The sequence below is a fragment of the Onychostruthus taczanowskii genome, unplaced genomic scaffold (assembly GCF_017590055.1).
Source record: "Onychostruthus taczanowskii isolate IOZ18803 unplaced genomic scaffold, ASM1759005v1 scaffold23, whole genome shotgun sequence".
NCBI lineage: Eukaryota > Metazoa > Chordata > Aves > Passeriformes > Passeridae > Onychostruthus > Onychostruthus taczanowskii.
In genome coordinates, this window is record NW_024499573.1 from 3,037,473 (window position 1) to 3,049,501 (window position 12,029).

General features: G+C 38.0%; 1 protein-coding gene across 1 annotated transcript in view; it reads right to left on the reverse strand.

Moving 5' to 3' along the window:
• RELN (reelin) overlaps positions 1 to 12,029 on the reverse strand; it is a 275,407-nt gene that overhangs the window by 184,017 nt on the left and 79,361 nt on the right. Inside the window, exon 3 of the mRNA XM_041405399.1 lies at positions 11,636 to 11,771. Coding sequence (XP_041261333.1) covers positions 11,636 to 11,771 — 136 coding nt within the window. The remainder of the gene's footprint in view (positions 1 to 11,635; positions 11,772 to 12,029) is intronic.

Consider the following 12,029-nt stretch of genomic DNA (forward strand, 5'->3'; position numbering starts at 1 on the left):
AGAACAGGGCTGTTCCCATTTATGTACGAGCTAAAACCTTCCGTTTAACCCTGGCACCATGTAGCTTCTTACAGCCAGAGAAAGTCAGAAAACAACCCCTCAACTACAGCGTAGAAGATAGCAAAGGGATCTAACATTTAGTCCTTAATCCTTCCATAGGGCCAGAAGCCACGTGTCTCTGTGTCTTACCATGTCGTACATGGCAGAGAGCTGAGCTCCCTCCCCTTCTAACCCAGAATGGCTCCAGGCAAAGCCCCTACAATATTTCAGTTTTTCCCATCCACTTCCTAAAGCTTACATCGTGAGCATACCCACAGCCCAGATAGAACAGATGCCACCACTTCCAAACCCAAATTCAGCCCTGCAGATGAGGGTCAGGTATCTCTGAGCCACAGTCAGCAGCACATCATGCTGTGACTGGGTTTATAAACTTAGCCTATACAGCAGCAGAGACCAAGCTTAGAGCAAGTCTTCCCCAGGCACCTGAAATGGTGTTGGAAAACATGAAGAAGAGACACATGTGATGACCACTACCTGACAAGCTCCTTCTGGGGCTGGATGCTGCAGGGGTAGCTAATTGTTTTCATTTGCTATGCTATAAAATCCCTATACTACCTTCCCCCAGACCATATTACCAGGGAAGTACTGGCCATTTAACATTCTTTTCAGACTTGGTTCTGCTTCACTGAAGACATAGTTACTATAGAATTAGCAAACTGCAAAATCCCCAGTGTTAGTTGATATTATTTATAAAGGATGAGCATTGCTTTCACTCTAATATTTTATGAGAAAAAAGCTTTCTAATAATTGTACAAAATCAAAGAGGAAGATATGCCCCTCTGTTTTAAATAAACTTCAAATAGTTTTTGGCATATTTGGTTTGTTGTTATCGCTGTTTTGTTTTTAAAGTTCAGTATCTTTTACAGATGTCATTTTCCCTTTTAATTTTGGCAATTTTCCAAATTCTAAGGAAGTTTCCCAGTACTTCACATGCTGTCACAGCATCTTCAAGCCATCTTTACAGCTCTTCCCTCGTATTTTGTGTAAAGAAAAACTTTTAGCTCATCATTGCAGCAGCTGCTAATGAAGATTTCTAGGCGTTCTTCTAATTGATGAAGAGAGAATAACAAATATTTTAAGTATCCATTAAGCTGTGCTAAATCAATGGTGATTTACCCAGAATTTCTATAGGAGCATACAGCACATCCACTTTAATATCAAGTGAGTTAATTGTGATCAATGACACTACAGCAGAAGGCAAACGAATTCTTAATGACAAGAAACTTCGTGTGTAACAAAAATAGAAGCTAACAAGAAACCTCCTTGCTGCATTTTTCACATTACATCATTAGTAACTACTGGGCTGAAAAAATTAAAGGGAAAAAACAAACTTTTTAAAGACTTTTACAGATCAATCAATTTTACAAAACATAATAGGATAAGGAAAAAAGATAAGATTTTCTATATTTTTTTTACATACATATTTTTTAAATTTATTTTAACAGGTATTAAATTAATTAAAAGGTTAACATCACAGAATTGAGGGTTATTTTTTTTAGCCACTGAATACAAGACTGGGGTCTCTATGGGTGTCCTTGTCTCACTTTTACAACCTCTTTTGTTCGACTTGTAGGTTTTAATGTGCATCACAACACCTCGCATCCAGCAGTAAGAAATTCTCTGGGGAACACTTGCAGAAAATAGGACATTGAGTCCATAATTAAAGTAATCTCTTCCCAGGCAGATGCTTCAGTTGGCTCTGTTATCACATATTACAAAAGGCATCTTGAGGCCTATAAAATGTGTGGTAAATAGCTTTGGAGATGAGAAACAGCAATTTTTCATCTAATTTTGATCCATAGACATGTAAGTACTGTATTGCCACTTTTTGGTACAAAGCCAAATAACTATTGTGGTTGTTGAAATGAGCTTGGCAGTAACCAAAATTAAAGAGTACTCCAGCTTTTATCATCAGTCAGGAAAGCCTTTTTCTAGCCATCTTTGCACTTAGCAAATAAGCATGCCATCTCAAATATGTGAGTTAATGCCTACATCTGGATTTAGAAGAAAGGCTTTATGCAGCTTAACTTACCATACATATTCTCTATTTGCGTGTTAAAACCATCATTCAAATTACGGCCCTGACAACTTCACTGCCTTGCCAAACTGTCTGTAATACTGATTGGGAGTGTTTCTACTATTTATTATTTGTATTTGAGGATGTTGCTCTTTGAATGTGTAAGTAGGTGCTGCAAAGCAATTTGTTCATATCAGTTATAATCCTTTGCATAAACAGTGACGGTGATAGGAGCTGGCTGAATTTGAGGAACATATTTTTAATTCCTGACTGCAGCAATGTGTTCTATGTGGGCAAAATTTGAACACAGACTACTGAAGTACTGAAAATAAAGACAGAATTACATCCTTCCATTATTCATTTCTTCAAAATTGTTATTTTTAACTCTTCCCTATTTGGGTGGGAAAACACAGAAATTGCTGCAGAGCTTCTTATTCTTTAAGACTTTAAAAATACATTTTTCACAGACAATGGCTCAAGTGAATGTACATTACTACTTGAGCTAAACATCTTATATTGATGTAAGAGGGGTATTAGGAAGGTTATAAGAGAAAATGTATTTGTTACATTTCCAGTAAAAACTAAAAAGATTCAAGCCACTCCAAAACAATAAGGAAAACAACACCATCAACCTTAAAACATAATGTTACAATGCCATTGTACCTGTAAAATATGTAATGAAAACAGCCATTAATCACTAACAAGAGCTACAAAACAGTATCTGAAATACTTCAATAATATGCTTTCAAATAAAAATGTATTATTTGAATCAGTGTAGCATCTTCAAGTCTTCTTCTAGGTGATAACTCTGATTTAGAACACAGTTCATTCTGACAGATAATTTGAAATTATGGTCATTCTGAATACTCAAAATCAAGTTTTCCTAGTAGGAGGGCAGCAAAAGCTGATCAAATATTTTTGTTGTCTTCAAGTTTAGGTACTGTTTCTTTCTTGGTTTTAAACTTTTGCTAGAAGTCATCATGAGGAGACCATCATTATACAGACAAAGGGAGAATTTCTTCCTTCCTGAATATTACCATGTGTCTACATAATATTTTGTAGATCACTCTATTAAAGTTCGTCCAAACAAGCAAGGCGAAAAGTAAGAAAAGTAAGTTAATTTGTATGAACTGAGAATATGCTCAGAACATCCTCATATGCCCTTACCTGTGTACACAAAGCAAAATTCAAAAGAATAATGAGAAGGCATGAATTTTCAAAAATTTGGAAACTGATTGCTCTGCTGGACTGAGGGCAGTGCTCAGCACCCTGCAGGATCAAGTTCTTCACCAAGTCATTTAGCAATAGTCCCTTGCAAGAAGTCAAGGACTCCCCAAAAACAAGGCAATGCACTTGACTCCAGCTCATCCAGGCACTGGACGTATTATCTGCTTGAGAGATGGCACTGAAATGATCAGGTTCCAACAGTCCCCCAGGAGACATTCCAGAGTTACCAGGATCTTCCATGCAGACATGGGATTTAGTTGTACAGGCTCATCTGCAGTACTGAAATTTATCTTCCTAAACATCTTTTACAATTGTCCTCTGCCTTTGCCTGCACTCATGTTTCATGCACTCTATGTCTACCTGTAGACAATAGTTCCAGGTATGTTTAGTGTTCACTCTTTCTATAGCTAACATTTTCAAAAGAACTCCCCAAAACTGATTAGTGGCTATTTCATCCAGCATATTTCTTCTAGGATGTCATTTTGAAAGGTTTGTTATTGATGAATTATTACTAGGCAAAAGACAATTCATTCAACTGCTGTGATACAGAGGAAACCCTGTTAGTGGAAACAAAGTGTTGGGAGTGGGTGTAATATGTTCTGTACTCCAGTAATGCTTTCAAAATTAAGCCATTTTGAGAAAAGGGGAAGATAAAGCAATGCTTTAAATGAAACAAAGGTTTATGCTGTTGATAAACTAAAATACATTCTGAAAAATCACCCTGAGGTTCAATTTCAGAGATATTTTTATCAAAATTCAAGAGAGAATCTTAAACACAATTACTCATAACTGATTCACAGATTGTAAATTGATGGCCTCATGCACAAAAATAATGTCAATGTTGTGCAGGAAAGGAAGAAGTAAAATCTAATCTCTGCTTCTAGAATTGCTAAATGAACATTTGTAAGAACAGAAGCAATTCTCACCATGACCTTTTTATTATTTAAACAATGCTAGTAGAAAATTACTAAATTTCAATTTATTTCATGGAGGAGGTGCCGGAGTCCTACATGAAGCCACAACAAAATCTTAACAGAGAAGCCAAAGGCTATTCTGAGCTTTCTTCTGCTATCATATATTACAAGTATGTGAAATAATAAATTTATATCACACAAAGAAAAGAAATAATCCTAATACAGCATAACATTGCAGTTTCTACTCTGGCATTACACAACATTGACCGAAGTAGCATTTTATCCTTATTGCACCTCTTTGGATATAAGTTCAACTAGCACCAATAGAATTTTCATGTGCTTTTACTTTAAATACACGCTCACCTAACTGGTTTTTCTGGCTTTGTTGGTTCTGCTTTTCTTATACCTACAACAGAGCATGAAGAGCCTAAAATCACAAATGGATGGTTGCCTGCACATGTGGAGATAAGCTTAAAAAAAGAGTAGTCCTCTCATTAAAGTGGGCTTTTAGGAGGAATACCAGTCATCTGAGAGAATATTACACAACAGATTCGACCTACAAGGAAAAAGGAAAAACTTGCAAGATTTTATGAACTTTACACAGTTGCCATTTTTATTCATACCCTTCAGCAGATATCAACTGTTGAGCAGCCCACACATTGAAAAATTCTTGACACAAAGTTACTTACTGTTGAGGGTGGTGGGGATGAAAAATTCATTTTTATGACTTGGGACAGGATGTTTATGTTTAGGCAGCTGAGTCTGTCTGGGTAGGATTCCAATTCACATTAAAAAAATCTTAAAATATGTGCCTATGTAAAGGTCCACAAGCAAGCTATGTAGCTAGTGATCCATTTTTGTCAGTGGAGACCTGGCTCTTAATTCTGCTGCCTAGAAGTAGTAAAATAATTTGAAACATCCTCAGGAAGCTAGTAGAGACCCTGTATTCCTGCAGGTGCCTCTCCCTGGATGTCTATGGAAACAGATTGCACACCCATTAACCCTCAGGGGAATCACAGACACACAGCTCTCACAAACACCTGCCTGGAGATAGGCACATATCCCATACCCAGTTAAAACAACTGAAAATCCCTTTTCAGGAGTGGACAATTAGGTGCAACTAGCTTTCATCCTCTTTCATGGTTTTCTTGCTTTGCTCTGAACACTTGAGTACTCACCATCACAGTACCCTTTATGTAACTGTCTTCTGTTAAAAATGTTTCTGAAAACACCCACAATTTCTCGTTAGTCACCTCAGTCTGCTTTACACAAAATAGAAAAAACTAAGACAGAACTAACAGACAAGTTAAATCTAATTCTGCATAGTTGGATGAGTCTTTGCTCTTTGGGGTTATAGTTAGAGGAGCCACAATGATTTCGTGCACAGAGTTTGCATTTCACTGGAAATTAACAAGCACAGAAGATGAAGGAGGTAATCTGGGCACCACATCAAAATGGGACATGAGAGCAGAGCCAAGATAGGAATCAAATATTGGCTTGTGATTTTCAGAATATTGCACATAATGTTGATTGACAGCACAACAATGCCTCTACCCAGGGAAGTGGAAAACCAAGCAAGGGAGTAATTTTTCTTCATAGTTCCACTAGACTGACACACCAGCAAGGAACAATTACTGATGATTTTTTTTTTTCCTACAAAGCATAAGTTATAAGCAATAGGGAAAAATAAAAATGATAGCAACACTGGGCTAATTGTTGGAACTACTCTGACTGTAAGCAATGACTGTCTCTTATTTGATGCTGCTCATACAATCCCTGACTCAGAGTCCACACCAATATCACAAAGAGTGCTATGAAATATCCTTCTTCACCCTTTTGTTGCAGTAAAGAGTAGGAAGAGAAATGCAGCACTTACTGAAGCAGGGAGCTGCTTCTTTACAAAACCCCAAAGTCAAGATTATCTGTACATTAAGGTTCTCATATGTGTTATGGCACAATCCTCAAATGAATGCAGAGATTTCAAATATGGCAGCAACTAGAACACTATGAACAACAGTGTATTTCAGTGTGCAACTCTATGTCATCATAAAAATGTGAGGGAGAAAAACATACATGACCATATAATTGAGAGTTGATGATACATAAATGCAAGGGACTTAAGGGACCTCACTTCTGATAAATGCTGTTTTCTGTTTACTTTTATGTTATTATTTGTCTGTATTATCATTGTGTACAAACATAATTGTGTACCTAATCTTGAAGATTATCCTTTGTACTTCTTTCAAACAATTGAAAAAAACACAGTAAACAGTGTCTTAAATGGCAGTTTAGCTAAGTGGTTCACCAGGGGAATGTGGTTCCTTCAGACAATATAGATCTTTCCCACCCAGGCTAGAGAACTAATATAGTAAAGCATGTAATCTTCTTGGCTGTTTATTCAATATTTCTATAATTATAATCATAGGTTTTCTATAAATGCTTTAAATAGGTAACCAAGTCTCTCAATCACAGACTCTATGTTCTGTAGTGTTTGTACAGCATGGTATTTTGAGTTCATAATTAACACCATTGCCAGTTCCTGAAACAGGCTTAAACACATGGGCAGGAAAAGCCCAGTTCTGGAACAGGGTACTTCAAACTTCCCAGAAGGGAGTTGGAACTTTAAGTTGTTATGGGAAGAGGCATATTCTCAGTGAAAAACACATCTCCTTTCTTGAAAATTTCTTCCAACAGTTCAGCTGTCTGCCTCAGCCTTCAGTCCCAGACTTTTTCCAGGAGCTGCGCTGAGAATCAGTTTCTCCTGCCTCGGAAGGGATGTGCCAGTGCCCTGCCTCAGCCACCACTGCTCTCTTACCTCTGTCCACACAGAGAGAGACCACCTCTGCTCTTCCCATTCTTACTGAGCCATTTGCACCATAGGCTGTGCTAATTAAGTGTCACAAAATATGTGATTGGGCCTTTTAGCACTTACTAGCTTATTAGACTGTGCCTGCAGACTCAGGCAGATAGCTTTACAGAAGTCCAGTCTTCCATTAATAGAAACTATAGTGAATATATAGACACAATCATAATTATTAAACACCTGTTCAGTGACTAACACAAATGGTTACATAAGAAAATACTTATTTTTCTAGGTACATTCTACTTAATACAATAGCTGGAACTTCTGCAATAAAACCCTGCTGGTGGTCAAAACAAAACATGCTTTTGCTATTTAGGTCAGCTTTATCACTTTTGCAAACTAGTAAGTTAAGCCATCTATAAAACAACAGGCTTAACATCCTAAGATGCAGCCCAGCATGCCACCCTGCTTAACAGCCATTATTATCCCTGCTGTCAGGCTGAGCTTTAACTAGGTTAGTGTGAGCTTAGAGCAGAAATCACAAACTGCGAAACCTAGCCGAAGGATTATGAAGATAATATTTTACAAATTTGCACTCAATCAGAGAAATTACTTGTTAGTGTAAAGGAGGGTCTACTATTTTGTGGTGGTAAAGAGCATTTACAGATCCTGGCAATTTGCTTGGGATGCCCTGTGCTCAATACCTGTTCAACATAGTCCTAAGTTATTGCTAAAAAAACTATTCTGTAATAAATGATGCATTTTAGCTTTCATTTCCTGAACTCAGGTGGAGGTATCTATGGTGAAAACACACTAAAGGATCGCACTAAGATGTACTACAGAAACACCAACAGCACTCAATGTTTCTCTTAGAAGTGTATTTCATAGAAAGGTACATCTAATATTCATTTAGTAGCCATAATAAGGTACTTTGAGGAAAAAAATCCAACAGAGTTAAAATAAATTTGCACACAATTAGTGTAAAAAAATGGCTATTGCCTCATTTTGCTCAGAAACAGGTTGACTCCAGACACCATCCCCCATGGAGCACGGGGCTCTACACTACCCCTTTTCCTGGTGAAACTGGGGAGAAGGTTTGCTGAGTGAAGCACTGAGCCAAGGAAAGATGCAAATCTCCATCAGGTAACATTGCATTTAGGGCCAGCAGTGGCACAGCACTGTGTGCAATGGAAATAACTGGACTACATCACACTGCAGAGATTAGGAATATTGCAGTGGGGTTGGAAAGAAACCGAGTGCTGTGCTAGCCAGCTGGTGTGAATCCAAATTTGCTGTGCCCCTGCATCTCACATACACAGAAATAAGCCCATCTTCCTTGCAGAACTGTGCCCCACAAGCACTCCTTCCTGCAGCACAGCACTACCCTTTTGTGTCCCTCACTGGCTGTTTCAGTAACCTGAGTGTGGCCAGGAGCCATCCTCCTTCACCAGGACTGGGAAACGCAAGGACTGGGAACTGGCACATTGACAGCACGAACATTTCTGGTAGTTTATAAATAAATCACATTGTAGCAGGGAGGATTGCTGTCGGGAATGTCCAAATTTACAGGTATATATGGTCTACTGATTTTTATGAAATTTAGTATCTTAATATCTCAACCCCTTTGTTGTGTTTGTTTGCTTACCAATGGATACAAGAGCTACAAGGAAGAAGAGGCTGAAGCATCACCACACAAATGTCATGTCTTAGGGTTCCTGTCTTTTTCAGGACTGAGCTCTAGAAGAGCACGCCAAAAAGAACAGATGAAGTGAAAGGGAATTTTGCCCATGATGTCTACAGGGTTGTGACTTTGTGTCACATCCACAGAATTCCACTTCTTCTGTGGAAGCCAGAACAGGTCAATAGTGTGTGCAGTTAATAAAAGCTATCTGTGCATCTATAGCAAAAGCTATCTGGCCTGTGAGAGATTTGCCTGGTGACCTTTGTTCAGTTCCTCCTGAGAATTGTCCAGGGAGAGAAATCAACACTCAAAAATCACACGTCAAAGCCAATGCTAATTAATAACCTTATTATCCATCCCCAGAGAGGTCAAAGACTAATGAGCTGATCTGAATCACAGGCAAATTGGCAACAAAGAGTACAGGAAGCACTTACCTATACTGAACTATAATCAGAGTCTATAAATTCACACATCTTTTGTAAATACTTCCAATTTATATTAAGTTAAACAAAAATTAATTAATTCTTTATATTAAATGTAATCTATATTAAATTTAAACTTTATATTAAATTGAAAGTGTTAAAAAAACCCCCTTGTTATTTGCTATAAAGGCACAAAGGGAGAAAAGAGAGAGTCCTCTGGAACTCGGGTATTTAGAGAACTGGGTAAGGTAGACAGACTAACACTGCACCACAAAAATAGCTTTGTTTACTGCAACTTGTGATTTAGTAAGCAGGGGAAACACCAGCTGAGGCAAGGAAGTGTGGGCAGCTGAACAAAAATTGAGGAGGAGGATTAGAGGTAAAACATATTTCTCCTCTTTACATTTCCTTCAAGAAGTGATGATCACGTTTACCCAGTATTCCTGCAGACAAGTGTGATCCTGGAGTAAACACCAACTTCAGAGAAGCTGAGCCTTTCCACTCCAGTCTGAATTTGTTCTATGGGAAAGCAGACTGACATAACTGCATCACTTTGCTCAACCTTAAAGAAAAAACAGCGTCACCCACGCAGCATCCTTATACCTCATGTGAGACATTCTGAAAAGCCACCTGACCCAGGGACCCTGGGAGCAGCTGTGGTGCTGGGCTCCCCTCTGCAGGATCAGACCTCTCAGTCCTGCCAGATGTGAGTTTACATCCATGCTGCAAGTTACCTAGCCAACAATAATTCAGATTTCTGCTATGCATGGCTAAGGACTTGACCAACATAGTGGGAACACCACCTTTGTTCAAGGGGTGCTTATGGCAAAGAGGTGAATTATGACTTAAACTGGAAATTACAGGTTTGACTTCCAAAACTGTTCCGTGCTGGTCTAACTCTGTTACCACTGAAGCCAATATTGAACCTTCCATGGATTTCAAGATAGGCAAGCATTCATTGCCTTAAAAAAATATTCCATTAATTTCACTTAAATGAGATTCAGCATTCATAGTAGTATTTGTATTTCTACAGAGTTATTTGTCAGGTCTTCTTCCACAATAGCAAACACAAACAAAAAACCCAATACAAAACCATGGAAAAAATCACCCACAGGAAAATGAATATCTGGTTAGAAATTGACCTCAAAACTCACAATGGAGGGTCACGTCTCATAGCAACTACAGTCACAATCACTCTGCAAGTTAGGACCAAAAATTCAACAAATATTTCTTGAATGCCAGGAAAGGAAAAAATTCAAGGAAGAAAGGAAGTAAGCAAGAGTACACAGAGAAGATATACAGGCACCTCAAACAAGTTTTAGCAACTTCAACTTTATCAACAAAGAAAACTGTTTTTAGAAAGGAATTAAAAGTTGTATAAACCCTATAGCTGACAGATTTCCTAAAGGTATATACAACTGTTGCATAGACAATAAATACACTCTCACAATTTAGTTACCAATCATGAAAATTATTATTTCCCAATTTGCTGTTAGATGTTTAGAAGAAAAGAGAGCTAGAAATAAAAATGTCTTGATATTGTCATCACAGCCAATAAATAATGTATCCTGACAGTATAGGAAAAAAGTGCAATCAATCTACAGGTACTGTGCTCACCATCAGCAACTTATGTAGTCAAAGAAGTCAGTCGCTCATTTTTATTTTTTACAGAAGTCAAACAACTTGATTATAGGGGTCACTTACCTGCTGCTTTCCAGTGTGGATTGAAAAGGGATAACACTCAGAAAGCTTGTTCTGACAACAGGACAGCCACAGAAATATGCCTCTGAAATATTATAATTATTCACTCATTGAATTAGGGAGCTGTCTGCCTTTTTTTTTCTTTAAAGTGTCAAACTTGAAACATTTTCTACTTTTGACTGCATTCTCAGTGTATTTTCTCTTTCAAATCTTGTCTATAAAATTCTGGGACAAATAATTAGAAATTACTTGAAGGTAAAAGATAGTAATAGATATGCTAATAATTCAAATTAAGCTATTTTGTTAGAATTTTATTTGGAGCTAAAGCGTCAATGATAACTTATGTCTTTAAAACTAATTACCAAAAAATCCCTCTTGGTCATCCTTGGTTCATCAGAAGTTCAGAGTGTTTAAAATTTGGAACAGTAAATGCTTGAGTATAGCTACTCTCAAATACTTGCATTTTATATTGATGCTTACAATATGAATAATATATTTGTGTGATGTTCTAACTCATATTAAATGCAATAGTACAAGATCGCATCAGTGCAAATGGGTTATGAATTTAAAGGATCTTATGATTGATGACTAAGAAGAATAATTTTTTTTTAAATGCTAGACTTCCTACTTTGAAAATAAGGAGTCCCCATATGCACAGAAACAGTTCAGCCAGGAAGAGCTCAATATTCTGCCTTCAATTGACAGTCTACAGCTGGCAGTGCACTCTGACTCTTTTACTCAGACAGTGTGAGAGGGTTGGAGGGTTCCATTGTCTCACAGCGAGCACCTGCCCACGGCTCTCATACGTACATGAAGTTGACACAGCCCGTCCCTGCAGGTGGAGCGATCCAGACAAAGCTGAGGTTGGTGGTGGGGAGATGGCTCACATGGGATGCAACCACGCTGCACATGAACTGGTTTCCAAACTGGTGGTCAGACATAATTCCTAGGGGAAAGACACAGAGGAAGGAAACAGCAACAAGTGTTAATGGCACATTGCAAGGTGCTAACAGACTGAGAAATGTGTCTGCCATGCGTGTCATCATGGCAACACAGAATGAAACAACCCCAGGGGTATGCCATCAAGTAATTAGAATTAATGCCAATGAAAATACTGGAGCTGGCCTTCGCCTGAGCTAAGGCTGACTTGGCATTTACTGCAAGGCACCACGTATTTACTGCTATTAGTCTTCATGGGACCAAT